This window comes from Archocentrus centrarchus, unplaced genomic scaffold (genome assembly GCF_007364275.1).
Source record: "Archocentrus centrarchus isolate MPI-CPG fArcCen1 unplaced genomic scaffold, fArcCen1 scaffold_24_ctg1, whole genome shotgun sequence".
In the NCBI taxonomy this organism is placed as follows: Eukaryota; Metazoa; Chordata; class Actinopteri; order Cichliformes; family Cichlidae; genus Archocentrus; species Archocentrus centrarchus.
The window spans coordinates 2,215,042-2,241,908 of NW_022060254.1; the positions used below are offsets into that span (position 1 = coordinate 2,215,042).

At 47.2% G+C, this 26,867-nt stretch overlaps 3 protein-coding genes across 4 annotated transcripts in view; all 3 read right to left on the minus strand.

The window, feature by feature from the left end:
* Positions 1 to 273: 273 nt before the first annotated feature.
* taf6l (TAF6-like RNA polymerase II, p300/CBP-associated factor (PCAF)-associated factor) lies at positions 274 to 6,152 on the minus strand. Its single transcript, XM_030723214.1, has 11 exons — positions 5,554 to 6,152; positions 5,379 to 5,465; positions 5,143 to 5,293; positions 4,972 to 5,022; positions 4,675 to 4,769; positions 4,526 to 4,600; positions 4,122 to 4,342; positions 3,772 to 3,904; positions 2,989 to 3,117; positions 1,249 to 1,745; positions 274 to 1,159 (listed from the first exon to the last, which is right to left on the minus strand). The coding sequence occupies exons 1-11, from the start codon at positions 5,698 to 5,700 to the stop codon at positions 826 to 828; spliced, it is 1,920 nt and encodes a 639-aa protein (XP_030579074.1). The 5' UTR covers positions 5,701 to 6,152; the 3' UTR covers positions 274 to 825.
* Positions 6,153 to 6,711: 559 nt separating this feature from the next.
* On the minus strand, positions 6,712 to 8,601 carry cth1 (cysteine three histidine 1). Its single transcript, XM_030723229.1, has 2 exons — positions 8,508 to 8,601; positions 6,712 to 7,890 (listed from the first exon to the last, which is right to left on the minus strand). Exons 1-2 carry the CDS (start codon positions 8,514 to 8,516, stop codon positions 6,967 to 6,969), a joined length of 933 nt encoding a protein of 310 aa, XP_030579089.1. The 5' UTR covers positions 8,517 to 8,601; the 3' UTR covers positions 6,712 to 6,966.
* A 3,125-nt stretch (positions 8,602 to 11,726) lies between these two features.
* mta2 (metastasis associated 1 family, member 2) overlaps positions 11,727 to 26,867 on the minus strand; it is a 36,372-nt gene continuing 21,231 nt past the window's right edge. For both annotated transcript variants that reach the window (XM_030723211.1, XM_030723212.1), the window contains exons 4-18: positions 23,831 to 23,948; positions 22,069 to 22,132; positions 21,835 to 21,952; positions 21,604 to 21,706; positions 21,097 to 21,196; positions 19,540 to 19,728; positions 19,371 to 19,445; positions 19,211 to 19,269; positions 17,588 to 17,688; positions 17,196 to 17,335; positions 16,867 to 17,095; positions 16,605 to 16,694; positions 16,006 to 16,124; positions 15,444 to 15,586; positions 11,727 to 14,664 (exon numbers count right to left, since the gene is read on the minus strand). In XM_030723211.1, coding sequence (XP_030579071.1) covers positions 14,511 to 14,664; positions 15,444 to 15,586; positions 16,006 to 16,124; positions 16,605 to 16,694; positions 16,867 to 17,095; positions 17,196 to 17,335; positions 17,588 to 17,688; positions 19,211 to 19,269; positions 19,371 to 19,445; positions 19,540 to 19,728; positions 21,097 to 21,196; positions 21,604 to 21,706; positions 21,835 to 21,952; positions 22,069 to 22,132; positions 23,831 to 23,948 — 1,802 coding nt within the window. In that variant the 3' untranslated portion in view covers positions 11,727 to 14,510. The remainder of the gene's footprint in view (positions 14,665 to 15,443; positions 15,587 to 16,005; positions 16,125 to 16,604; positions 16,695 to 16,866; positions 17,096 to 17,195; positions 17,336 to 17,587; positions 17,689 to 19,210; positions 19,270 to 19,370; positions 19,446 to 19,539; positions 19,729 to 21,096; positions 21,197 to 21,603; positions 21,707 to 21,834; positions 21,953 to 22,068; positions 22,133 to 23,830; positions 23,949 to 26,867) is intronic.

Genomic DNA, 26,867 nt, shown 5'->3' on the forward strand with positions numbered 1-26,867 from the left:
GCTGGGCGAGGTCAGGGCTCAGAGGGGTTTCTGCTGTGGAAAACTAAACTTTTGTATCTTGTGAGTTTTGGGCTGTTGTACAGTAGTAAACAGCAACTTAACACTAAATTGCTAGGTGAAGCCCCTTTTTAGCCGTTAAATAATTTCTCCTTTTCATCCCAATCAAAATGTCACGAATGCCATGCAGCTGCTTCAGCAGCGTCCTCAGTCTGACATTAATTAGACATTAATCAGTCCAGGCAAAGATCAAACAGTGGAAAAAACATTTCTGCTCATTTCACAGATTTATTTGGGGAAGTTTCACACAGTTTCACATGTTTTCGTCCATTTTCCAGTGGAAACGTCAGTGCTATGAGCTCCAAAGCTTCAAGACTGCTTTCTGTTTCTGTCATGCACTCAACAGTTTTTCATAGACACACTCAGAACTTGGTCCTCCCACCTCACCTCCTCAGGTGAGTTTATGGTTTTCACTGAAACAGGGTGGCGGCTAATGCAAAGTCAATGCAGCTGTTTGGTTATACAGGAAAACTGATTCACCACAAACTAACAGATTAATAAAAATAAATGTAACAGCACTAGTTCAATACTGGTGTAATGGTCATTTTACTGCTGCAATAATGACGCCACCTGCTGTTAATGATGAAGCAGAAAATATCCGTGTGCTTACAGCATGGGTGCACTGGGGCTGTTACATGGAGGCGCACACGCAAAATCCAACCACATGAAACATCACCTACAAACTGTGGCAGCTTCGTCAGAGCGGCGCCTGCCTGGAGGAGTCTGCAGCAGTCCAGCCCAACTGTAAGCTCCTCTGCGGCCCGCTCTCTAAAGAGGCAGGTGAAGGGAGTAATGAGAACACGTCCAGCGGCGTACAGGTTTGCCCACCCTGCCGATGACTGGCAGTTTGTGAGCGTAGGTACGTGGTGGTATGGCAGAAATAGGAGTCGTCGGAGCAAACATGGTCTGGAAGGGGCGGCGGCCTTGACAACGACGACCCATCTGCCGCCCACCAATGAGAAAGGAAAATGCTGGAGGCGTGGTCTGAGGTGAGGTGAACCGCGCTTTGGGGAACACTTCACGAGACAGACCGGCTGAACGCTGGCTTGAACGTGATGAGGAGGATCTGGAGCGCTGCACGGACGAGGCGCGAGCCAGAGGCCTAGTGGGGAGGTGGGGGGAAAAAAAACAAAAGCATCAGCATCGGTCAGTCCTACAAACCCCCAAACAACAACTCCCCCTTTGCTTTACCTTCCTGACCCGGTGGCTGCAAGGCTGGGCGGAGGTGGATCAGTGCGCGGACTCCCATCCTGTCTGGGGCTGATGTTGAGGTTGGCGGTGAGCTGTGGCATCTTCCGGGTGGTGTCGAGTTTGGAGGTCGGGCCCAGGGGCTCCTTCCTGGTGTCGCTGAGCTGGGATGGAGTGCAGGGCGGGTAGTTGCCAAAACCTGGTCCTGTACTAAAGCGGACAGCCAGGCTGTCTCCAAAGAACGAGTAGAGCTCACAGTACATGGCAGGAAGAGGGACCGGGGTCCACTCCTCCCAGGGACAGCCGGCCCCGCCCACCTGGAGGTGGCTGGCGATTCCGAGGGCAGCCTCTGACAGAGGCTCCGGAGGTGGGCTGAGGCCCGGGGAGCTCACCCTGTGGTTCACAGCTCCCACCACTGAGCCCGGCTGAGCACCGGAGCCTCCCTCTGCTGGCTGAGACAGAGACAGAGCTTTCATCTTTAGCAGGCGCTCCACTGCCACCTGCAGGACAAACAGAAGAAGTGCAGAGTGAGGTGGGCCCAAACTGTCTTTCTACTCGTTTCCAGTAAATTACATGAATACTCACGTTCATCAAATCATGATTCTATTTATTTTTATCTCTAGTACTATAATGAGGCATAAGGTCAGGGCACAGTGATCCTTTTAGTTACTCTCAGAGCACAAACAAATTTTCATTAAAGCCACATTCATTCATACAGTGCTTTAATCTATCTCAGTGCCAATTCAGAATCACCAATTAACCAATTAACATGCATGTCTCTGAACTGGAAGCTGTACTGTGCAGAGGTACAGGGTGAACATGCAAACTCCCGCAGGGGTTCCAACCAGGAACCTTCTTGCTGTGAGGCACCAGTGCTAACCACTCCATTTATATTTCACAATCAATGACTGGGAATTTCATGGCTCTCTGGGAAGAAATTTATATAAGCCACTTTATTAGCTACACCTTGCTAGTACTGGGTTGAACCCCCTTTGCCTTCATAACTGCCCTAATTAACAGAGATTCAACAAGGTGCTGGAAACACTCCTCAGAGAGTTTGCTCCACACCGACATGACAGCATCACTCAGCTGGTGAGCACATGAAACAACTCTTCCGTTCCACCGCATCCCAAAGGTGCTCTGCTGGACTGGGATCTGGTGCCTGTGGAGGCCACTTCAGTACAGTGACCTCACTGTCATGTTCCAGAAACCAGTTTAAGAGGATCTGAGATCAGTGACAGAGTAAAGCACTGCAGGGCTTCAAATTCAAGCAGCTGCTGGCCAGCTAAGCAGACAGTGGCGGTTGATAAAGGACGCGAGACCACAGCTGTGGTACATGTGGCAACCCCAGCTGCCAGCAACATCCAAAAAATACCAGGTGCAGGAGGAACAGCTGGAGCAGATGTGGAAGCATTAAGACCTGTAACCCCCAAAGTGAGACTGGCTCAAGAAGATTCTGATGCACTTTTATTAACAACTATAAAGAGATGATGTTTTATGCAGTGACAGCCTTTTCTGTTGGAGTCTGTGATCGATCTTTTACTGTAATATCTATGCGTTCCAAATAATGATCACAGGCCTTTTAATTACTAACAACCAGCTGACCTCAGCGCTGTGTTTAAAACAAATTTAGCAAAAACCAGACGGACGTCGCCTGTTGATCAACTTGTTCAATAAATCGACCAATTACACTCATCCAGCTCATCACTGTATGACAGCACCCAAAGCAGCAGCAGCACTGACCAGGATGGCTCCATAGACCTTGTGTCCGTCTGCTTTCACCTGGGCATTGGACACAGAGTAGTCATCTAACACAGCCTGGAGGTTGGCCCAGTACGCGGGAAGGTGAGGAAACAGCACCCGCTCAACAGCCTGCCAACAAAAACACAGGACAGCATTTAAATCAGCAAGACAACAATACAGCAATGACCCGGAGCCACCACACAGAAAGCTGTATCTGAATCATCAAAACATGTAGGATTTCTCATTTAGAGAATAAATGTGTTGTTTTGAAATAACTGAATAAGTACATGACTGGATATAGAACGTACTACCACAATACCTCCAAACAAATGAAGTTCAATTTAATTTTATAGCATCAAATCACAACAAACAGTCACCTCAAGGTGCTTTATATTGTAAAGTAAAGACTCTACAATAATACAGAGAAAATGACCCCCTATGAGCAGCACTTGGTGACAGTGGGAAGGAAAAACTCCCTTTTTAACAGGAAGAAACTTCCAGCAGAACCAGGCTCAGGGAGGGGCAGTCATCTGCTGGGACAAGCTGGGGCTGATAACTGTTATTGTAAAGTTTGATGGGTCTAGGCTGAAGTGTGGATCTATGGTGTGGATTTGAACATCCTAGGTCACATCGTTATCAAGTTACGGCCAACGTTAAAGTTTTTGTGGAACAGACACCGAAGCCGTGACAATCCCTCGACCGAAAAAGCCGAGCTAACAGTTTGAAATATTTACTGACTAACCAGCTCAGATGCAGAAGCAGAGACAGGAGCTGTGATCATACCTTCCATCCTAGAGCATGAAGGCCCACCACAGCTCCATAGTGGGAGCACAGGGGTCTCACTGGGTCAGACAGAACCTTCTGGAGAGAAAGCAAGATCTGGTGATAGAGACCACTAACCAGATCCCCGTGAGTCCTGGAGAAGAAACACCATAAAAAACAGTGAATGCTGGATTTCCATTTGTAAGGCAGACCGAGTGAATGCTAATGTTGCCAACATTAAGACAGGAAGCCCATTGCTGCCCTTTGCTAAACAAGCCTCCATATTTACTGTAAAACACGCCAACACTGGTTCTGAATGGGGACCTCTTCAGCGAGCAGTCATACTAAACAGTGATGGACTGTTTGCTCACCAAAAGATGTGGCTAAGGAGCAGGGCAGCATAGTCCCTGAGGGTCCAGTGGTCATTGAGTGGGTTGATGGAGGCGGCCAGTGGCTCCAGGATGCAGTACATAACACTGGAGACCAGGCTGCGCACATATGAGCCCAGGTACAGGTAGGGATTCTGGACCAGGCTCTTCACCATGTGCAGGAGTCGGTTGAGCTGCTCCAGGTCGTGGCTTACCGACTTCACCTGGAAGACAAATGGAACACGTGCTGGGACTTGATCAGCTGCCAGAAACACACTGAAACACTAGTCAACAGGTTCATTCATGCTACAAAATTTACATCATTTTCTCATATTTCCTCCTGCTCTCTTTAGCTGGAGCCAAGTTCTCACAGCAAAAAGCTGGGTTTGTGCAACTCTAAAACTTACTCCGCTGATGACATAAACAAAGTATGGAAGCAGGGCTGCAATCTTGGAGTTAGACTGGAGGTCCAGCAGAGCCACCTGAAACACAGAAAATGAGAAAAGTGACAGACTGTTCAGCCACAGAAAGTCTGCTCTGTTCAGCAGCAGCTTACCTTCATCAGGTGCAGGTCCTCTCCTAAGATGGCCCGTGTGATCTGCTGGTAGTACTTGAGCAGATCATCTGATAGAGACTGTACTGCAGTAGGAACTGGGACAATTTAACACACAGTCAGGCAAACACACTGCCATTCTCCAACAGGATTACACTGGTGCTCTCAGAGGTGGAGGTCAGAATTGTAAACCAAAGGAATTTTTAAAGCTTTTAGGATATTAGCTGTTTTTTTTTTCCATCTACAGGCCAAAGTACAGTGGCTGTGCATTGGGTTATGCCTGCTGTGTTTAAGTCTTACCTGTACCCTGAGGTTCCAGGTTACCTTTACCATCCAGGTATGACACATTCACTGGGAGCAAACATGAGACATCATTAGTAAATGATACCATAAGAAGGCTTGGAGCATGTTAGGTGGCATCACAAATGCTCCAGGAGGAGCCTGTGTCTGCAGCGGTGTACTGGGCTATACCTCGCACCAAGGTCTCAGCACAGCCTTTGGGAATGTTGGTGGCCAGAGCCAGTTCAACCAGATTCACATCCCGGTCCTCAACAAAGAAGAGCTCTCCTTCTTTCACCGATCGGAAGGGCAGAGCATCCTGGGCCCCATAGCCACAGATGGCCTGGAAAACAGCAGACACATAAAGGGGTGACTGGCCAGTCAGACCTGCTGCCCACTGAGAGGTTAAAGGTTTAACTGCAGGTTACCTCCACGTTGCTCCAGCGCAGAGCTCGGTTGAAGTCCTCCACTGTCAGCTTCCTCCTCTTGGCATGCCTCATGAACTGAGAGCTGCTCTGTGGGGCCACAACAAAACGACAGCTCATTAAACCCACGCTTTCCTTTAATGCCAGAGCATTACCCACGCAGTCAGGCTTCACTCACCTGTGTCGCTTCCCTAAGCCGATAGCACACGTCCTCGGCCAGCAGCGCCGCCACATCATCGCCGAGCTCCACACCTGCGCCCTCTGCCATCAGCCTGACTGACTCCCGGGACACCTCGGCGAAGCGGCGCTCCTCCCGGTCCGCCATGCTCACCGAGGACACTCACGGACTGCAACAAAACCCGTCCCAGCTTCTCTACATCTTCCTCCGGCAGGTCTTCAGAGCGCAGATTGTGTACGATGGGCCGAGAATGGTGTGACCTACGGAATCAAACTGCCTCTGCGGCGCGACAACAAGGTAGCGCTGCAAGAAAACACCAACCACGGAGGCGCCGGACACCTCTGTGTGTCGTCAGTGTGTCACGGTAGCAGCTGAAGCAGCAAACGAGCCGAGTGCTGTGGGTTAGCAAGAGATGCTAACGAGCCTCAGAAGGAGGCAGAGAATACAGCGCGACGCCTTTGACGTATCATTTAACTTCAGACTTTACCTTCAGGACAGGAACGCTGCAGACTGGACACCTGTAGCATCAGAAAGCGCCTTTACATCGGCAATAGAGACCCCTGCCGCTCCGCAGCCAGGCTAGCAGTCATGACATCCGGCAGAGCCTTCAAAATAAGGCCGTCTGTTTCCGGTCCGCGGCACTGAGGACAGCAGACAACATCCGGTAACCTTTGACGCTCCGTGATTGGTCGCTGAGCATTAGTAAACGTTGATTGGCTGACTGGAGCTCAGGTTTAGCTTTTAAAAAAAAAAAAAAAAAAAAAAAAAAAAAAAAACCCCCCCCACACACACACACACACACACACCAACAACACAAACCGTCTCAAAAACCTTCGTACCGTGGCTTTTTGATAGACTCCAGATCAAACTAACTGCAGGCTTTTGGCCCAGACAGCTCCTGTTACAGGCCACCCTTCCAGTTTTTAAACAAACTGTCCCATTTCCATCTGTAGGCTTGATGTCCGGTCACGGTACCACGCTGCCTGAGGGGAAGGCTCCAATTTGAGTTTGTTCATGAAAATGTTTCACCCATCAGCCAAAAGACTTCAAAAAACTACTAGCATATTTACCCCCCTCCCCAAAAATAAATAAAACCAAAACCACACAAAGATTAGTAAAAAGCTAGTTTATTCACAGTGTTAAGGGCAGACATTTAGATATGTACAGTTTTAAAAAAATATTACATTTATAGCTGCACCTGTAGGAGTCTCTGCAGAGCTACTCCAGACTGAGCCACGACTGAACAGTCATGTTTGTCAAGGCCTGCTTGGGCCATCTGAAACAAGCTCATTTCAACTAGAACATATATACAAAAAAGTGCCCTGGGGTAGTTTTAAAAACAAGAAAAAAATAAAAATAAAATAAAGCCTGCACAACTGAACTGTAGTGTTCAGTGCTGATTTTGGTTTGAGATTAGAGTGCCCTGTTGGCCCAGATCTCCTGGGCCTTGGTGCTCTCCAGCTTCTGCAGGTGGAGGGCCAGTGGCAGCAGGAGGTCACTTAAGTGCTGGCTGGAGAAGGTGAAAGCATTGTGCGCCGGTTCTTCCGAGGTGGAGAAGGGGGAGGCTGCTGGAGGAGAAGAGGAGGTAGAAGAGTTTGAGATGGAGGGGAAAGGTGAGCTGCATGGGGATGGCTGAGGGGACAGCAACCCTTGGCTGGAGGCTTTCATCCTGTTAGCGAGGCCGTGCTGGAAGTGACAGCGGGTTCCATACAGGCAGAAACCGAAGGTGCTGAAGGTACGGCACAGAGCCCCCCGAGACTTCCCCCCCTTGTTCTTTTGATGGCATTGGGGTTTGGGCGAAAGCAAGGTTTTTCCATCAACATTGGACAAATCCTGCTGGCCACTTACATCTCCACCCTCCACATGCAGGAAGTTGCAGCGGGTGCCAAAGGGACAGATCCCAAAGGCACGGAAGGTGCGACACGGGACATTCCTGCGGCGACGGAGGGTGGGACGCTGCTCTGTGGGGCTGTGGACAAACAGGCAACGGCTGCCATAGTAGCAGTAGCCAGTTGTGTGGAAGCTGCGGCACAACTCCGTCTTGTACTTTGGGTGGTGGGAGGGAACGTGGAGTTCGTGGAGGCCGTGGGCAAACTGGCAGCGCGCTGCATACTTGCAGAAACCGCTGTCCGAGTAGGCGGTGCAGAGTTCTGTCTTGTAGCGGGTTGAGCAGACCCAGGGGATGAGGTGGGGTGAAGGCTCTGCCACAGGCAGCAGGGCCTCCGCCAAGGAGGCTGTGCCTACACCACCACCATCGCCATCAGATCCCTCCACTGACAGCAGTCTGTCCAACAGCTCGTCATCAGATGAAGACAGGAACAAGTCATCGTTACTGGTCTGAAAATAAAAAGGTCAGAGTTTCAGTCGAGCATTATCAATTTCAGCCTTTGCGTTAAGGAATTTGATGTCTGAAAGGTAATGATCCATTCAAAAATCAGCACTGCAGTCAGTTCAGCAAAATCAATCCAGATCTCACTGAAATGCAAATTAATCCACAGTCTAGAAAAATGACTCCTGTAAGAACTCCCTTAAAAATGCATATGAGCAAGTTCGGCCTGTACAGAGTGCCAGAGTTTGTCCACTGAAAAGAATTCAATTTTTAAGCAAGATAAATGTTGAAGAACATTACACACCTTACAAAAAGCGCACAGTTACCTTTATATAACCTGAGCTGAGCAGCATGTCAGTGCAGTGCAGGCAGCTCCAGCCAGTCTGCATGCACTGTAACCACTGTTTGAAAAATTAAAGCAGTGATGTGGAGGCTTCTCAAGAACCCCACAGAACCAGAAAGTATCCATCTGAAGGAATAACAACACTTAGAGAAAGGCGGGTTCTGCTCTAGGAAGCTTCAGGAAAACCTGACAGTGACCTAATGCAGAGGAGAACTCAGTGACTATAACAACAGGTACCAGCTGCACGCAGACTGCAGCCAGTTTCAGAGGCCAGAGGATTACCTTAGACATGGCTGCAAACGTGGAGCCGCTCGTAATGCTGCGTCTGAGGAACAGGAACCAACAAACCAAAAAACAGAAAAAGGCCAGGACCCTCCACACTCCTGCTTTGTTTCTGAGCCACAAGCAAAGACAACTTCCCTGCGTTTCTCTTTTAAACCGCCCCTCACTTTCCCGCCTTCAGCTGAAATGCGCCTCAGGTGTGCTCTACGTCACAGGGGCGTCACCAGCGACCAATAGCCTCCAAAAGTGCGCAGGTACCCGTCCGGTCAACGATGAGTGCAGGTCCCGAGTCCTGGGAAGTGATCAATTGTCGTGTACTATTAATATTTTCAATTTTTAAGTGAACCTTTGAATGAAAACATGATTTTCAGTCTTTTCTGACTGAGATCAGTCAAACAATAAAATAATTTTCAGAAAACAATTATTTTATTTTCTGAAAATAAGACCTTGTATGGTTGTTGCTGCCTCACAGTGCTCCAATGGTGGAAAACTATGAGGTTCAGTGTGTCTTATTTACATTAAAAAAAAGACAAAGTACAACATAAGTAAGCAACATGTAGGAGCTAATGTGAGAGATATCAGTGAGTGTGCTGTGAGTTTGTTAAACAGAGCGACAGATTCGCTGCGTCAGGACATCAGCCTGCTGCTCCCCACGGCTGAGACAGTCCAGCACACGCTGCTCCCAGCTGTGCAGCCATGAAGGCAGTCACATGAGTACAGTAGATACTCACTGAGTACAGTAGATGCTCACTGAGTACAGTAGATACTCACTGAGTACAGTAGATGCTCAATGGCATCAGGTTCTCTTTAGAATTTCCAGCAAGCTAAAGTAGCAGCAACACCAGCTTTTATTGAGGACCTGTTCATTTCCAGCTCCACACATTTGCTTTCTTGGACTCTGTTACTGTAAATTTGCACAATCTGCAGTTCAAAAATAATAATTCTTGCCTGGGCATTGGTGTAGCCCCTCAGTTCATGCGCTGTCTGAAACAAGCCACTTTAGTTCCTCCCCCTCTAAGGCCACCTCGGATTCAACCCAGGAGTTCTTAAAAACTGACGACTGAGTGCCAGTTAAGAAAGCCAGCAAATGACTGAGGGCTGCATGGATTCACTAATATAATTCTTAGTTTTGAGATTAATGCAAACATTTGATCCTTTGAAACAGTGCTTACAGAAAAAGATGGTACACCAAAAATAGTCAGTTCAATTCATTTTTATTTATATGGCACCAAATCACAAGTTACCTCAAGGCACTTTATATTGTAAGGTAAAGACCATACAATGATTACAGAGAAAACCCAACAGTCAAAACGACCCCCTATGAGCAGCACTTGGTGACAGTGGGAAGGAAAAACTCCCTTTTAACAGGAAGAAACCTCCAGCAGAACCAGGCTCAGGGAGGAGAGACAGGACAAAAGACACACCGTGGAAGAGAGACAGAGATTAATAATAACTAATGATTAAATGCAGAGTGGGGTATAAACACAGAGAGAAGAAGAAACACTCAGTGCATCATGGTTGGCTGGCTTCATTGATAGATAAAGCTGAGTATCATCTGCATTGCAATGAAAATGTATGCAATGCTTTCTAATAATACTGCCTAAGGGAAGCATGTATAATGTAAATAGAATTGGTCCTAGCACAGAACCCTGTGGAACTCCATAATCAACCTTAGTGTGTGAAGAAGACTCCCCATTTACATGAACAAATTGGAGTCTATTAGATAAATATGATTCAAACCACTGCACTGAGGTCCAACAGGACAAGAACAGAGATGAGTCCACTGTCAGAGGCTCTAAGAAGATCATTTGTAACCTTCACTAATGCTGTTTCTGTACTGTGATGAATTCTGAAACCTGACTGAAACTCTTCAAATAAACCGTTCCTCTGCAGATGATCAGTTAGCTGTTTTACAACTACTCAAGGATCTTTGAGAGAAAAGGAAGGTTGGAGATTGGCCTATAATTAGCTAAGACAGCTGGGTCAGTGATGGCTTTTTAAGTAGAGGTTTAATTACAGCCACGTACATATCCAACTAATAAAGACAGATTGATTATATTTAAGATTGATGCATTAATAAATGGAAGGACTTATTTGAGTATTCTTGTAGGAATGTGGTCTCATAGACATGTTGATGGTTTATAGGAAGTAACTACTGATATTAACTCCAAAAGATCAACTGGAGCGAAAGAGTCTAAACAAATACCAGCAGTGCTGAAAGCAGAAACAACCTCAAATCTGACCATTTCCTCTGTTTCAGTTGGACTGAGGTTCTTCTTGCCTCCTGGAGAGTGCCTTTGACTTGGCTGAATATGAAGGGGTTTGTGTTGACCAAAGAAAGACTTCTATGATCATCAACTCTTTTTTTTTAGCCACCCTTAAAGTTGTTGCTACTGCTCAGAGGTTTACTTGGGTCATTCAGCTGCCTCCTGATGACCTCCTTCGCATTAATATCTCTTTGAAACTTATACTTCCAGTGAGCAGCTTCTAAATACAAGTTTAACACTTGGAATCACTATCAGAGCTTTTATTTTTACTGTGGTGGTGTGCACAAGCAAAACTACAAAGAGTGTAATTATCCAAAAGCCTATTTATGGTCCTGACTCATATGATGGCTTCTGTGCCCTAAAAGAAACACTGACTGCAGTCGCAGCTAAAACTGACTCTAAATAAAACCTGAATGGTGCCGTTTGGCAGCTTCTGCCTGCAGCTGGGAGCCTCACGCAGCCCAATCCAGTCACAGTGGAAAAGAAGTTCATTTGTTAACTAGAAATCTCAAATCACAAGTAATAACACACAGAAAGAGTTTTCCATTTTTCCCTCTTGTACGTGTCCGAGTTTCCGATCTTTGGCCATCATCCTCTCTGCCCTGTGTTTTTGTCAAACCTACGATAACCCAGCAGGAGAGCCAAATTTCAAAAAACAACAGAAAAGGCATTTTAATCAGACTGAAATGATCTGAAACTTGAATTTGGACTCATGTTGTGTCACATTAAGTGATCATTGTTGCTGGGACCCCAGCTCGCAGTCAGTCATGACCTCCATGATGTCAAAAAGAAGCAGGAATACACGGCGGTGTCTCCCGCAGTCGGCCCACATCTCTACGACCTTTATAAGGGTGACGGTGTGAACGAGGCGCAGAGAGCAGCCGGCTGAGTCTCCTGTGTGTGTCGGTGCTGAGGGGAACACCAGAGGAAACACGAGAAGGAGCGAGACGTCTGACCACGAAGAAAAAAAATCTTTATTTCTTTTCTTATCAAGATACATTAAAGGATACGAGACATTGGAATAAAAAACACTTGAGAAAAAGTTTCACTTGTGGCATGTTTGTCTCTCCATCATACAAAAATCAGCACCCTGTCCCTTTTGAAGGTCACCCCCCTGGTTAAAATAAGCAGCCCACCCACCCTATGAAGGAGAGATGCTTCACATGTACAGTAGCCTACTGGAGCCATCTCCTTAATAACAGAGCAGAATTACACACTTCAGATGTAAAAACAAACAAAAAAAAAACAACTTTTCAATATTCCACTTTTGCAATTTTCTTTACACACATTAGCATTTGCTACAAACTTGACAGTTGGGTTTCTTTATTGAGAGGAACTATGACAAAGCTCAGACTGGGACCAAACCTGCTTCTAAAAGCAGTTAAAGTCCTCACTGCTGTGGGGACTCAGAGGAAATACAACTATCAGGTTAGAGAGCTTGATTTTAGCACTCGCCCTCTGATGGCGGTGCAGACAGAGGGAGGAAAAGAACAGCAGAGTCCTCCATGTAGCCCTCACATCCAGTCATAACCACAACACTGCTCCTGCTCTGCTCCATCACACACCTGCAGAACAGGATTAAGGCTGGATGAAAATAAAATAAAAAAAAGGTCCCGATAAGTTTGGCAAGAATGTTTCCACATGTGACAACAATCCTGGAGCCCCAGTTTTCTGCTTTAGCCAACAGGCATTTATGAACTGACTGCTAGTATAAGCGTCTGTCTCAGTGAGTGTCGGCCTGCTTTCATGCACATCATGGCTTCGTTTTGGAATTCAGACACATTATCTCAAAGCCGAACGCATTCTGGCAGGTGACGCAGATCCATGAGCACCGCGGCTCTGGGTACGCAGCCTGTTCTGACACGAGCCCAGGGGGCGGGTTATTCCCCTCTGAGGTGGGTGTAACCGCTCTGTGGCAGCACAGGACGCTCTGCATGCAGCTGCACCTTAACTGTGACCCTCCCGCTGCATCTGCTAACAACTTACAGTAAGCAAAGCATGACGTGGCTGTTTAAATGTTTTCCAAAGGAACATAATTGGATGTGAAATGCATGCTGCCAAAATTAGCTTTAAATCTTCCCTCTGTCAGATGACAGATGTGAGCGTGTGTGTTTGGAAGATCCCAAAAGAACTGGAGACAAAGTAAGGATGGAAAGTGAACATATTCAGTGTTCTCAGTTCGCACTTTCACACAGCTCAGGCTCTTCTATACTTGGACACCGAGGCTTTGAGGCTGTGAGGGGATTCAGGTGGGATGAAGAATCAAACAGCTGACTCCTTTCTGCTGATTCTCTGTAAAATCTTCAGGTCAGGTTCACTAGGTCAGATCTAGTAACATTTACAAGTTGCTTTCATCATGGCACAGGTGGGAATAAACGCAGCCTCTGCACGTTTCTCCACAATCTTGGAGAGTTGCTCAGCTCACCAGCCGGCGGCCTACGCGGCAGCAACAGCACCGCAACGCTCGCCTCACCGCGGGAGTAAAAACAGTCGTCTATTTTGGTATTCCCACTGCTGAAGAGACGTGAACCTGTGTGAGGGCACAACTGAAAAAACACTGAACATTTCAGAGCCGATGAAGACAGCAGCCACTGCAGCACATGCAACGCGGCTTTTGCACATTTAGCAGTTACTGCATACGTACTGCGGCGGCTTTTTCTCCACGAAGCAGCCGTTAAAATACCAAAAGTGTCCCGTGAATGACAGAATGCAGTCACTTTAACAGACTGATGAAGCAGCAACGTCATGTGGAAAGAGCTTTAACGGGCCGTGCACCATCACACCTCTGTCGCCACCCCCCCCCCCCCCCCCCCACAGCCCACCAGTGGATTCTGCTCTGCTAGAACGGGAGAGAGGAGGCTCAAGAGGAATCCTGAAACTGAAGCAGACCTTGGGCCTGCTCCAGCTGTCCCACAGTCTTGTGAGGGTGTCACCCCTTCAACGATGCATATATTTACACAAAGATAAGAGACATGAAGGAGTAACAACATGTGCTTTATCACCATTGTTTCAGGATGAAAAATATCTGGATTTAAATTACACATTTAAAAATAGGGTGCATTAAGTAATCAAGGGTCTGGAATTTAAAAAAAAAAAACACTACAAAGCCCAAAGTGTTGTGTGGGTGTGAAAGGGCCCCAGTATGCTCACCGCTCTCACCCTGGCTGCTGCGCAACAACGTGACGTCACCTCGACCTTTGTGACCTCAGGCGTCGTGCCGCTGCCGTCACCTCCGTGTTGGGAGACGCAGGTGTACAATATCTGAGCGCAGACGCTCAGAGACGCACAGATTATTTGGAAGCAGTTTGAAAAGATGAGACGCTCCGGTTTTGACGACTCCTCCTGTACCAGCACCGATGTGGAGGCTTTGTCTGAGTGGAGAGTGCTGCAGCGGGGACTCGTGCTGGTTTAAACGGTACGGAGCTGTGGCGACGTCACCGTGGGCATGCAGAGCAACCAGCGTGGTGGGTATACTGGGGCCCTATGTGTGTTAATGTGATGTAAAGTCTGTGTGTGCGTGTGTGCGTTGAACACATCAACTTATAGGAAGTGACAGAGGACTAAAGGAAGATGACACTGAAAATAGGGGGAGAAAAAAAAAAAAAAAAAAAAAAAAGGACTACTGTATGGTGTACTGTGCTGCCTGTAAGTGATGGCTTAAACACAGCCCCTTCCATCGCATACCCCCACCCCCGTGTCCTGTTACAAGACCGCCCTCACCCCGCATCCCTCCTTTTCAGTCCTCCAGGACGATGGGTTCGCTGGTGTTGGAGGGGAGGAGGGGCATGGTCAGGGAGCGTGGTGGCTGTGGCAGTTTGATCCGCACCAGGAGATGAGGTTTCCTTGCTGCCCGGCGCATCTCAGACTGGGTGAGATGTTTCCTCAGAGCCCTGGTTCACAGAGACCAGTGATAAGAAGACATATCCATTCCAAGGCTTCTTAACCTCTATAAGCTGCTCTTCATCTACTGTGACACAATCATGTTTCAGTTAGGAAAGACCTGCTGCTGATGAAGGCAGAATGATGCTAACAGTGTGTGTCCTACCCAACCCAATCAGAAGAGAGCCGTCTGTGCTCAGACAGGGCTGATCAGGAAGAGACGCTCGCCTTTTAGCTTAGGTGAGGCCTGAATGAGCTACTACGATCGTTACAGAGAGCGTCTCTGGTCCTGATGTTCACTAACAAATATTCTCTTACAAAGGGAGAGCGCTGACACGCTTCTGTAACTCTAAATGGTGCCTGAACACTGGTGCTCTCCTGTGCAGTAACGTGCTGCAAATGCATATATTAAAAGTTACTCAGAGAGGGAATTTAATGCGAGTAATGAAAGAGAGTAAATGCAGTCAGATCTAAATGAAAGTTAAACGTTCTCCTGTTAGAGCAGTCACGGCTGTTCTTCCTCTGAAGCCTTTCTTATTTCTGTTTTTCCTCCATAAAGTCTTTGCAGAAGCAGAAAGAACATTAAGAGTACGAGCCAGCTAAGAGCGGCTGATGAATCCATCCTGTCCAACAGCACTCTGACCTCTGCTCCTGAACAAATGTTTAAATATCTCCTCCTCCATCTATCATGTCCTCACCGTGTTCAGTACTCAGCTGCATGGATACTTGGTGTGATGGAGGCTGTAAAGGTGGAGAACAGGCATAATGTAGGTGCTGTGGTGCCATATACCTGGTGTCCTTCGTGGCAACAAACACCACAGGGTTGGGAGCTTCTCCCTGGCTGACTTTCTGCCGTTTGATGACTGACTGAGACGTGGTTCTCATACCTGAAGTATATGGCCTCCCATTGGCTGGGTATGGCACCCCTGCAGCCTGTAAACCAACAAAGGGGGGAAAAAGAAGAGAGTGGTGCAAAAAAGATACCAGAATATTCAGCAGCAAATCAGGTTTGGTATGGAAAAGACATAAAAATGTGGACTTGGAAGTCTGAGTGAACATGCAAATGAAACATTGCTGTAGGTGGGGTCAAGTGTGCTGGGTTTCCCTCCCCCTCTAATTAAATTACAGAAAATTATATTCTAATGTTCTGGAAACAATAAGCTGTCCAGCAAAGGTAAGGCCCCAAAAGAAGAGTGATTAGCAGCACCGTGAGCAGTGAAATCACATGTGAGGAAAACAGTGAGCATATTTTCTTAACCGACACGGCGTGCTGTAAGCAGTGTGTGGTCGTGTGTGTGTGTGTGTGTGTGTGTGTGTGTGTGTGTGTGTGTGTGTGTGAGGAGAAAACTGACGCTTTCAAAGCCTCTCTTGCCCAGCAGGCTCTGGCCCACTCGAGGCTGGTTGGCCTGGTTCCTGTTGATGGGCGTCGGGGGTCCTCTGGTTGCCTTCAGTTTCAGAGGAGCAGAGATGGCTGCAGACATTCAGAGGAGACAAAAGCAGCGAGGCACGTTTATCTGCACAGCGTCTTCCAAGAACAAGGCCAACAAACGGTGCTTTTATACGAGACACGAAAGGCTCGATGAAGAGCAACAAGATTCTAAAAGACAAATAAATCGAAGCAAAAATGGAACGAATGACAAAGGGAAACAAATTACAGTGCAGTGGGAGAGAAACACACTTCATGGCAGCGCAAAGCCCCGAGAACAACAGAGCGGTGCAGCTGCTCTTGGTGGAGGACCACTAAAGCTGACCCCTGACCTTTAACCAGTCAGTTACAGTTTGTTTCGGTGGAACATATCGAGGCACACAGTTTCTAATGACTTTATTCCACACACCCACTCATATGGCAGCACAGTCAGCTGGAGAACAGTTTTATATAGATGGATATTGTATGACCCAGAGGAAGCATGTCTGCACTGAACAACATTCTGGTCACGTGACGTGCTCTTACCCAAATCCTTCACTATGGTGGCCAGTGACTGTCGAGGCACCAGCTTGCTCTTCAGAGGAGTTTTTGTGGCTTTGGGCAGCCTGATCATACCTGATGAAAGAAAAACATCGAGTCAAACTGTGATTCACATGAAAACATCAGTGGACGATGAAGCTGTCTGACTCTGACTGCTACATTTTGACTTGTTCGTAGGTTCAACTGAGCTCAGAACGGCTTACAGAAAGAAGAATTTAGGAGAGGGTCTGTGCGTGTGTGTACGTACACTCGGCCTTGACGGCGTTGGCGTTGATGGAGGCGTAGGGGCGCCGTGCGGCACGCCGAGGCTGCAGGATGTCTTCGCACACCCGTCGAGCGATGCGGGTCAGCTTGGTGGTCTGCAGGATGAATGTCTGGCGGTTCTTGGCCAGCAGCTTGGCTCGACCTTCGTTGCGGGTAAACGGCGACATTCCCTGTACCTCCTGGCGTGTCATGTGACCACGGGGGCCTGACTCCTGGAAGGACAGGAAGACGGGATTTAATCATAAGAAGACACCTTGAAATATTCAGAGTCTCTGTTGATGTCACAGAGAGATCAGACTGGGAGAGACTCACAGAGCCAGTTCTAGTGGCACCCTCAAGCTGCGTGGGAGTCTTTAGACCTCCATATTTCTTCCAGTAGATCCAGCAGGAGGCGCACAGTCTGCACTGCATGTTTGGGGGACCCCAGGCGTACCACTGAGGAGACTGAGCCGCTGGGTTGGAGAGAAAGGAGTTAGTGAGTTAGCATCTGTAACCGGCTGCTCCAGCACTGCTCACACCTGCCAGCACTGCACATCTTTACATGGGTCTCCAGTGATCACCTATAATCAGATCTAACTGTCTGCTTCATGTCACTTTATGAGAGGAAAGCACTTTCCCAGCAAGATTCTGGTTCACACTTTTTTATGTCCAGTTTGTGGAGACTTGGGTCCAGCATGTGCGCGGCCTTCAGAGTGTGGACTTACTGTGGCAGCTCTCACAGCTGAGTCCTTTCTGAAAGCCCGCGGCTCCGTTCATCCCAGGCTTGCTGCCAGGCACCATGATCTGGTTGGGGTTGGGTTTGGTACTGGTTAAAGAAGGACACAGTTAGTGAACAGTTACCGGTCAGCAGCAGTTATATGTGGAGATGTGACATGAAAGTATAACGAGGCAGATTCAATTTACTATAAATCTCACAACAATTATATAATTTAATACATCAGTGGGGAAATGAGCTAAAAATGACCCTGATTTCCACTGTCGAACCCAGACATCAGCGTCCATCTGCATGACCTCAGTGTGTACCAAACTAAACCTACTGGTATTTATACAGTTTGAACTTTCTAAAACTCAAAATTACAAAATTAAATATTCTAATAATCTGGGATACCGGATCACTGACTTTCATGAGACATAAGCCATAATTATAAAAACTGAAAAAAAATCCTGTCAGCTGCCACTGCCCCCCCCCCCCCCCCCCCCCCGCGCCTGCTGGCAGCAGCATCTTTAGTCCTCCGCTGGAAGCACGAGCTCTAAAACACATAATTACAGGTCTCAGTAGATCTTTATGGGGCCTCGGTGACGTTATTCACCCCATCAGTTCAAAAGCAAGTGAGTAAGAACCAGGAGTAAGAAACGCTAAAGTCATAATAAATATAAAGCACTGACAATCCTGTCACTGTCTGTGATTGGCATTAATGTGGTAAGAGCTGGGTTGTCTAAGATTTTGATGAGATGCTTCTGGGGCATCAAAATTTTTTTAAAGATTTTTTTTTGTCCTTTTTTCCTTTATTAGATATGAAGAGAAAGTGAAGAGAAAGAGAGAGCGAGAGGGAGAGACACACAGCAAAGGGCCACAGGTCGCGAACCCGTGCCGCCTCCACCACAGCCACGCGGCGTACACAGTCGCCTCCTCACCCACTGAGCCACCCCGCCGCCCAACTGTGGCATCAGTCACACTGTTCTCCAGTTATCGCGTTCACAAGCTTTTCAGAAAACTTGACCTCTGGGCCTTGACCTTCAGGTCAGGGATGCCAAGATTCAAACTCATGTGAGATTTTTAGTAGATGCATCCATGGAGTGAATTTGAACACGCTCGGTCACATGTCTGTGGACAAGACACCGCCGCCAAGGTTGCCACAATACCTCAACTTTTTCTTCCAAACAGCCGAGCTGTTTGTGTCTGAGAGGAGTCTGCCAGCAGCTAGATGGAGGCAGTCTGATCAGCCATGAAAATATGGTCGCTGGAAGCACAGCACCACCTCACACAACCTCAAAATTGTTGGGGTTTTTTTTGCAATACCCAACACCACTCTGCATTTAATCATTAGTTATTATTAATCTCTTGCTCTCTTCCAGTGTGTCTTTCCTTTTCCTTCCCTCTGTCACCAAGTGCATGCTCAGGGGGTTGTCTTTTCTCTGTATTATTGTAGGGTCTCTTTACATTACAATATAAAGTAACTTAAGGTGACTGTTGTGATCTGGGGCTATATAAATAAAATTGAACTGTACTGAATTTTTGGTGGCTGTGAAACTAAAAATAAAGTACATCTTATTGTGCTTTATTTTATTCTAGAGGCAAAGGTACCCCGTTTAGCAGCAATACTCACTAGGTAGGGATGTACACCTGCTTCAGCTTGCTGTCTGCTTCTGCCGCTTTTAGTCGTTTCTGAGAGAAAATGTGTTGAGTTTATGAGAATCTTGTTGGAAACAGAACATCTAACAGTGCTTTTTGCTGCTGCTGTTGGGCACAGCGCGCTGCAGACAAACCTGCTGGATGTAACGGTCAGTAGTCTTCCACATGTAGTAGAACTGGACCACGCTAGCTAGAGATTTCCAGGGCAGCTGAGGGAGAGAAGGCAAACCTGTACTGAAGCCAGGATACACAGAGTACAGCCACATGTATACTGTGGGAGACAAGACAATGAGGAGAGCTTACGAAGTCCTGGCGGATATCATTGAAGTCTTTGCCGTATTTCTCCAGAGCCTCCTCAAACAGCATGGCTTCAGAGGCACTCCACTCCTCCATCTCGTCACGGCAGAGCACCGGACCTCCCTGAGGAACCAAGGTGGACATGGCTTTGGCCAGGTCATAGTTGTTCTTCTGCAATGTGTCCATAGCATGGAACTGAGGGCAGAGACAAGGAGTGAGACAGCTGATCAAACAGTGACATCACACATAATACAAACAGCACAATAACAATAACATTTGAGCCGACGTGCATGAAGCCCCCTTTATGGCACACAGCTCCAAACAGGGCCAGGCTTCATAAACCCTGATGTCAGTTTAGGAGCATTATCAGCCGAGGCGCTTCCTAACAATGACTACAAGGCTTCTTGTTACACACGACTCTAAACACATCAGCACACAACCTCATGGAAACAGCACACACAGCCTCACACGTAAAAGGTCCCAAATCACAAAAACGCATATTTACAGTGTTATGAGGCTGAGATAAATTATAAAGGTATAAAATACAAATGAAGCTATAAAAAAGTAATGTGATTACAGGAATGCATTACTCTGAAATGTGTTACTGCACCTCCCTCAGCTGATAAATACTTCACCTTGCAGAGCATTCAACCTGTTGCTGCCTCTCTGAGTCAGTCTGTGTGTGTGTGTGTGTGTGTGTGTGTGTGACTGGTACTTTAACACACTCGTTCTGAATCAGATTACCGTGTCAAACACTCATCTTCTCTGAGGTTATTATTATTATCGTTTATTATTTTAAAATCAATGGTGTCTGCTGGCTTCAAGGGCAGGAAAATAACAGCTCTGGTAAAGTATTAAAAGACGTGGCAGCAAGTGAAGCGATGAAAATACTCGAATCGTGTTCTACAAATACCCAAACTAAACTTTGATGTTCTGCTGCCACCTGAACAACCGAACACTCGGAGTCTGTTTGCACAGACAACCGTGAGCTGTGGAAATCCTAACGGCACGCAGAGAAGTACTGGGTGTGTGTTATATGCTCCAGAGCAGCTAAACTCATCATCTACATATTTCTCTGTTCCTGCTGTCAGACAACACAGCGACTAAGAAATATGGACATTAACGTGGTCCTTTAACTCGAGCTGTCCAACAAGCTGCTGCTCCAGATTTGGAGAGGCCGCCTGATAACATCTACTCTCACATGTTACACGCTGAGAATTCAGCTGCACCTAAAAGCAGAGAGCCGCCGCTCACAGGAAGTTAGAAGCCACGTTCGGGACCCTGGCAGCGGGTGTGTGCTGTGCTCCTCCCATTGGCTGCTTCTCTGTCACTGACAGACCTCTTTCTGAAAAGGGCGGGGCCAGCAGCCATTTGATTTAAAGCTACACACACTGAATCAGATGGTTTGAAACACAGCGCCCACCAGGTGTATACAAAAAGTGATCTGTGTGGTATTTTGGGCTTAAACCTGATATATATATATATATATATATATTCTGGGGACATGCGAGGTATATCTTAAAGTGGCACAAAATGGGCCCTTAAAGAGTGTGCATGTCTCACCAGTGTGATGTCTCGGGATGCTGCGGCTGCACTCATGTGGAGGCTGGGCTGGCGGATGGAGCTGCTGCAGTCCAGGGCCCGAGCAAAGGTACCCACAGCCCTGAAACAAACAGATCACAACCACATTCAAAGCCAGGAAACACTTCATGAAACGTCCACTTGGGGGCGTGTTTGGTTGATGGCTCGACTCCAACTTAAATCCCTTTGAAAGCAAACTTTATGTGGTATTGAATTCCACTACAGCACTGTGACAGCTCACATCATATTCACACAGTTTGATTAAAAAAAAAAAAAAAAAAAACTCTAATGTGATGCCACCAACCACAGCTTTACAACCACGGTCAGCTCTCACAATCAGCTGATCACACACGATCAACAAAGTGGTTACATTTTATGCATTTCTTCCAGAAAAAAGCGGTCCTGCTCATGGCGGATTCAGAAGTTGCCATGGAAACAAGATCCAGCAATGACGGCGTAGCCGGGTGACAGACGGCAGGCGAGCGTTACCTTGCTACCACCAGGAACTGGTCGATCTGCGGGTCTTTGAGCTGGTTGTTGGGGTCCCACACCTTGGTCTCCAGCTTCTCTTGGACCCGGGTGTCCGATTCACCTGAGACAGAGACGAGTGGCTTCAACATTCACTACCACAACACCTGCTTCTGAATGATTAGCATTATTTTATGTGTGAAAGCAACTCCAATAGTGAGTGAGTTCAGTGAACATAAGCTAGCCCCTCACCCTCAGCTAGCTTATCAGGAATCTCTGCCTGGTATTTGGAGCCCACCCGAATCTCGCCCTGGTCTGCCAGCAGGGTCTTCTGGACAGGGTCGAACACGAGCGAGTAGAAGAAACAGTCCTAGACAGAGCAGAGGAGAAGTTAGAGCTGTGTGCTCCTTCACAGTTCTTTCTCTTTATGAAATACCGTGAGGCAAATAATTCAGATATCAGAGAAATGTGCTGATGGCATCTTACCTCTTTCTCCAGGTATCCAGCTAAGACATCTGTTTCATTGAGAAGGGTCACGTTACACTTTCCCCTGAGGACACAGTGAGGAGCAGAGAGGGTGTCACAGACAGAAAGACTATCCAGCTCCTCAGTAAGTAAAAAAAAGCAAAGATCAGGTTTGATAACATTACTGCCACCTTCAAGAAAAAGGAGCTAAAAAAAAAAAAAAGAGAAGGCCATTTTCAAGCAATCTAAAGTTTTGGCCTCTTGCATGGAACCGCTGCTGTAGCTGAAGGCCGTCCAGCTCTCGTGACTAACGCTGCATCAACATGACATTTTACGACATTAAAATTTAAAATGGGAATCACAAGCAATACACAATGCCCCCACTGCCCAGGCAACATCTTCTACATCATCTCCACCAGGGAAGCAGTGTCTCTGTGGAGGTTACGGTCACTGTCATTTAAGCATCTGTCAATCAAAAGCTACCTCCCTGATTTTTTCATTATATTGTGCAGATCTTAATTGTTTCTGAAAAAACATGCACACCTATAATGGGAGGGGGCTGCACAGTCACACGTACTGAAACAGAGGTCTGTGGTGGCCTTTCTAGTTATGTTGACTGAGATGAACACTCAGAACAACTCATAAGACGAGAGGGCTCATAATGAAACGATGGCAGAACTAAAGAAGTGCAATAAAACTAAGAACCGCTGCTTTCTCAGCATCTTCACCTCCGTCACCTCCAGCTCGGTCTCACTTTCATCTTGTGAAGCGTCCCTTTCACTCTTGCTGCTCTCCTTCTGTCACAAATCCCCCCTGACACTCGTCTGCACCCCCCCCCCCCCTGCCTGCACCCTCTTCTTCACCTTTCTTGTGCACTCTGTTGCTTTGAATGGTAGCGAGCTTCAGTGTTACACCTGGCTCCCTCTCATTCACACACAGATTCCCCCTCTCTCCAGAGCAGTGTCATCTGCAAACATCACGGTCCACAGAGACTCCTGCCTGACCTCATTTATCAGCCTGTCCATCACCATCTCAAACAAGAAGGGGCTCAGGGCAGATCCCTGATGTAATCCCACCCCCATCTTGAATCCATCTGTCACTCCTACCACACACCAAACCACTGTCTCTCTGTCCTCATACACGTCCTGCTCCACCCTCACATTCTTCTCTGCCACTCCTGCCTTCCTCGACCTATCGTCTGCTTTCTCTGGATCCACAAAGTCACAGTGAAGCTCCTTCTGACCTTCTCTAACTTCTCCATCAACACTCTCAAAGCAAACATCACATCTAAAGTGCTCCAGGACTCCAGTCTTCCTTCATCTCCCTGCCTATCCCACTTTTTCTTTGCTAACCTCTTCCTTTGAATACTTTCCTGCACTTCCTCACTCCACCACCAGCCATGACTGGTGCAGCTGCTTTAGGTTCACACTGCCGGTGGTGCTCAGCTAAGTAGATCTGGGTCCACGCTAATGTGTGTTCAACGACAGCAGGCCAGTTAACATTACTGCCTGACAACACATAAAATTGGCTGTAGAGTTAAACGCTAGCTTTGAAATGGCTGTAAGAGGTATGAGTCAAATTAGAGGTCTGTGGAATTAGCTTTAATTGTATGACTTCATCAGCTCCTCCTAAAGAGAAAAGAAAAGGAGACGGCGTGTGCGGGGACCGACTTCATCCCTACTTTAAGGGTGAGAATGGTTACAGCGGGGACCATTTTCTCAGCACAGCAATCCCAAATGTCTGTCTGAGCTGCAGACAGCAGCGTCTGCTAGTAATCACTTACCGTATGTGAGTAGCAGGCAGAGACTCAAACTGTCGAGACAGGAAGAGCTCTCTGTGTTTGAGCTGGTGTTTCTGCTGTTCAGACAGCGTCGGCTGCTTGGACTCCTCCTCGAACTCTCCTACAGACAGAAACCACAATGAGCACAGGTCACCGCTCACTGCTGAAGAAACATCTCCTTCAAGTTTACACGTTCAAATGCAAACTTGTAACTTCAGAACCCACCAAGCAGAGAAAAACAAGTCAGAAAGTGCTCTTTGGGTGAACCTTCATGCAGCGACCGGAGACGACAAGAACAAATCAACCAAACCCCAGAGCAGAGAGCTTGGACCAAACAAAACCACCTGTGACTGAAGAACCCGACCACGCGTAACCCCCTAACCCTCCTATAATATTAACCCGATGAGTCGACTCTCTTCTATCCCCGTTTGCCAACTTGCCTTTTTAAATGGTCACATGTGTCACATATTCAGGCCGATAATGAAATCATCACTTTACCCATAAGCTAATCGCATATAGCTTATTGTTAACAAGCTCAAATGAGACTCTGCATGTTCACACATTAGTTAAAACCTAGAAAACAACATCTCCAAACTTCAAAAATCACCAGCAAGAGGCTCATGACTTGGTCCTCACACACACACACAAAGACACACACTTGCAGTATAATGGGCCTGCAGGGTGTCAGAGGTGCAGCTGCTGCTTTCTGGGATCACAACACTGTGTGAGTGGGTGGCACAAAGATTCAGTGATTATATTAGCTCATTACTCATTCACATCTTGGAGGGAGAAAAAGAAAATTAAAAAAAACAGGAGCCATTGTTGTGTTGATAAAAAGTTAGAGTGGTCCTTTTGAGTGTTTTGAAATCGGCGAAGCTATGGGGCAGCAGCCTGCAAGGGTCCTTAAAAAAAAAAAAAAAACCCTGTACACAACCTAACAGGCCTAGAAAACAGTCACATCAGCTCAAAGATGGTGGTCGTCATATTATAAAAGCAGATAAGACAAAAGCGGCTATTCATTGCAGTCACGAGCAATAATATCTGTGTGTGTGTACTAAACTCCTACACAGACAGCAGAGGACAGGAGCTGCACATGTATGAGTGGCTCTCAGCACAGGTTTTTATTACACAGCTATTCTGGTAGGAACATTTACAGATCCATGTGGCAGATAGCCTTCTCACACTCACTTGCCTGCCTCCATCTGGGGCTCGGTAGGTGTTAATATAAAGGTCTGCTGTGTGACTGAACTCAAGCCTCAATGATGTGCAGCGCAACAGGAACAGTTGTGTGTGTGTGTGTGTGTGTGTGTGCACAGGTAAAAAGACACAACCGCGGTAAGTGAACAACAAAGACTGCAGCACGGTGGCTTAAAATGGTTTAGATGATATAAAAAACGCACACTAAAACGTCAAGTTTAGTTTTTTCCTATTAAAACTGCAATACTGACAAAACCTCCTTAGTTGGTAACAGTCTCATTTGAGATGACACAAAGCACTTTCTGCATAACTGAAATGCATATTTATTTAGATGTTTTAGATTATCACTAATTAAGCAGCAGAGATTGTTGGGTCACAGCAGGGATCAGTGTCATTTCTGGAGGGATGAAGGACCTCGATCACCTATTATACAAAGATCCTTGTATCTGAGTGGTGCTGCAGGCTGACACTGGCTAGTTATTAATGGACTTACTGTAAATCAATATGATTATGTGACACCAGCAGAACCACGTGACACGTATTTTTCAGACAGTAAGAGAAGTGATAACAAACTAAGCCTTAGATGACTGTGTGTGTGTGTGTGTGCATGTGTGTGTGTGTGTGTGTGAGAGAGAGTTTGGCCACTAGATTGCGCATTCCTAATTTCAGGCGGGTGAGCTGGAGGGGAGGGACTATTTCACCCCATCTCTGTGGACTCCGCCCCTGCACTCAGCCACAGGAAACCCTATCAGCCAGGGCACACGACACAGAGAGTACCTTAAGCCACACCCCTTTTCGTTAACCTCTCAACCCCCCTTCCCCCTCCTCCCCCTGTCCGGCTAGTCCCTGCCAGACAAAGCAGGAAACCCTGTGTGCCAAACCTAAGGCGCCCATCCCCCCCGACAACATATATCCCCAACTCCACACACACACACACACACACACACAAAAGAAGAAACGACATACACGGGAGGAGCGTCTGGCACATTTCTAGAGACAAACCCATACTTTCTGCGAGACGCATTTCTTCGCTCTGACAGACACAGGACAAGTCAGAATTAACTGACTGTACGCTGTGGCCCTTGGGGGCAGATCAAGGGCCTTTTGTTCTGCACAAAGAACCCGTGTATGAAGGAGGAGGAACAGGAGCGGAGCAGTAATGCAAAAATGAGTCACATTAACGAGGTTTGGTACAAAGCAGCAGCAGCAGCAGAGGACGTGCACCAGGATCTCTCACACCCACAAAGGTCAATGAGACGCCACAATGTGTCTCTGAGAGACATGGATGGGCTATGTATCTGTGTGCAGAGCAGGCCATTTTCCATCCACCCACCCGTCCGTCCGTCCATCTGTCCATCCTCTTCTGCTGATCTAATTCAGGGTCGTGGGGGCAGGAGCCTATCCCAGCTGCCACAGGGTGAGAGACGGGGTATACATGCAGTCACATTAGGAACACAGTTTTCTGTTGCTAACAGCTAACAGGAAGTATTTGCAAACCAAATACAGGCCATAACCTAACGACCAAAACTGGAAATCAAACCAATTTACAAAACGAGGTAAAGAAAAACTGGTTTGAAAGCCTCTTTTTTTTTGTATTGCACACACATACACACAGTGGGTCTGTCCAAACCTGCAGACTGACCCAGCTGCTCCATGTGTAGCCACATTTTTTAGCAGTGTGCAGGCTTCTAGCCAGCGGTTCACTGCCCGGCACTGGGCCGGGCTGGGAATTTCTCTGGTTTGCTATTACCACGATTATTACCACAATGCGGGAGCAGCTACTCGCACTAACAAGCAGCCGTCCACTACCACCAGGATGCGAACTTTTCTGCTTAGATCCCTG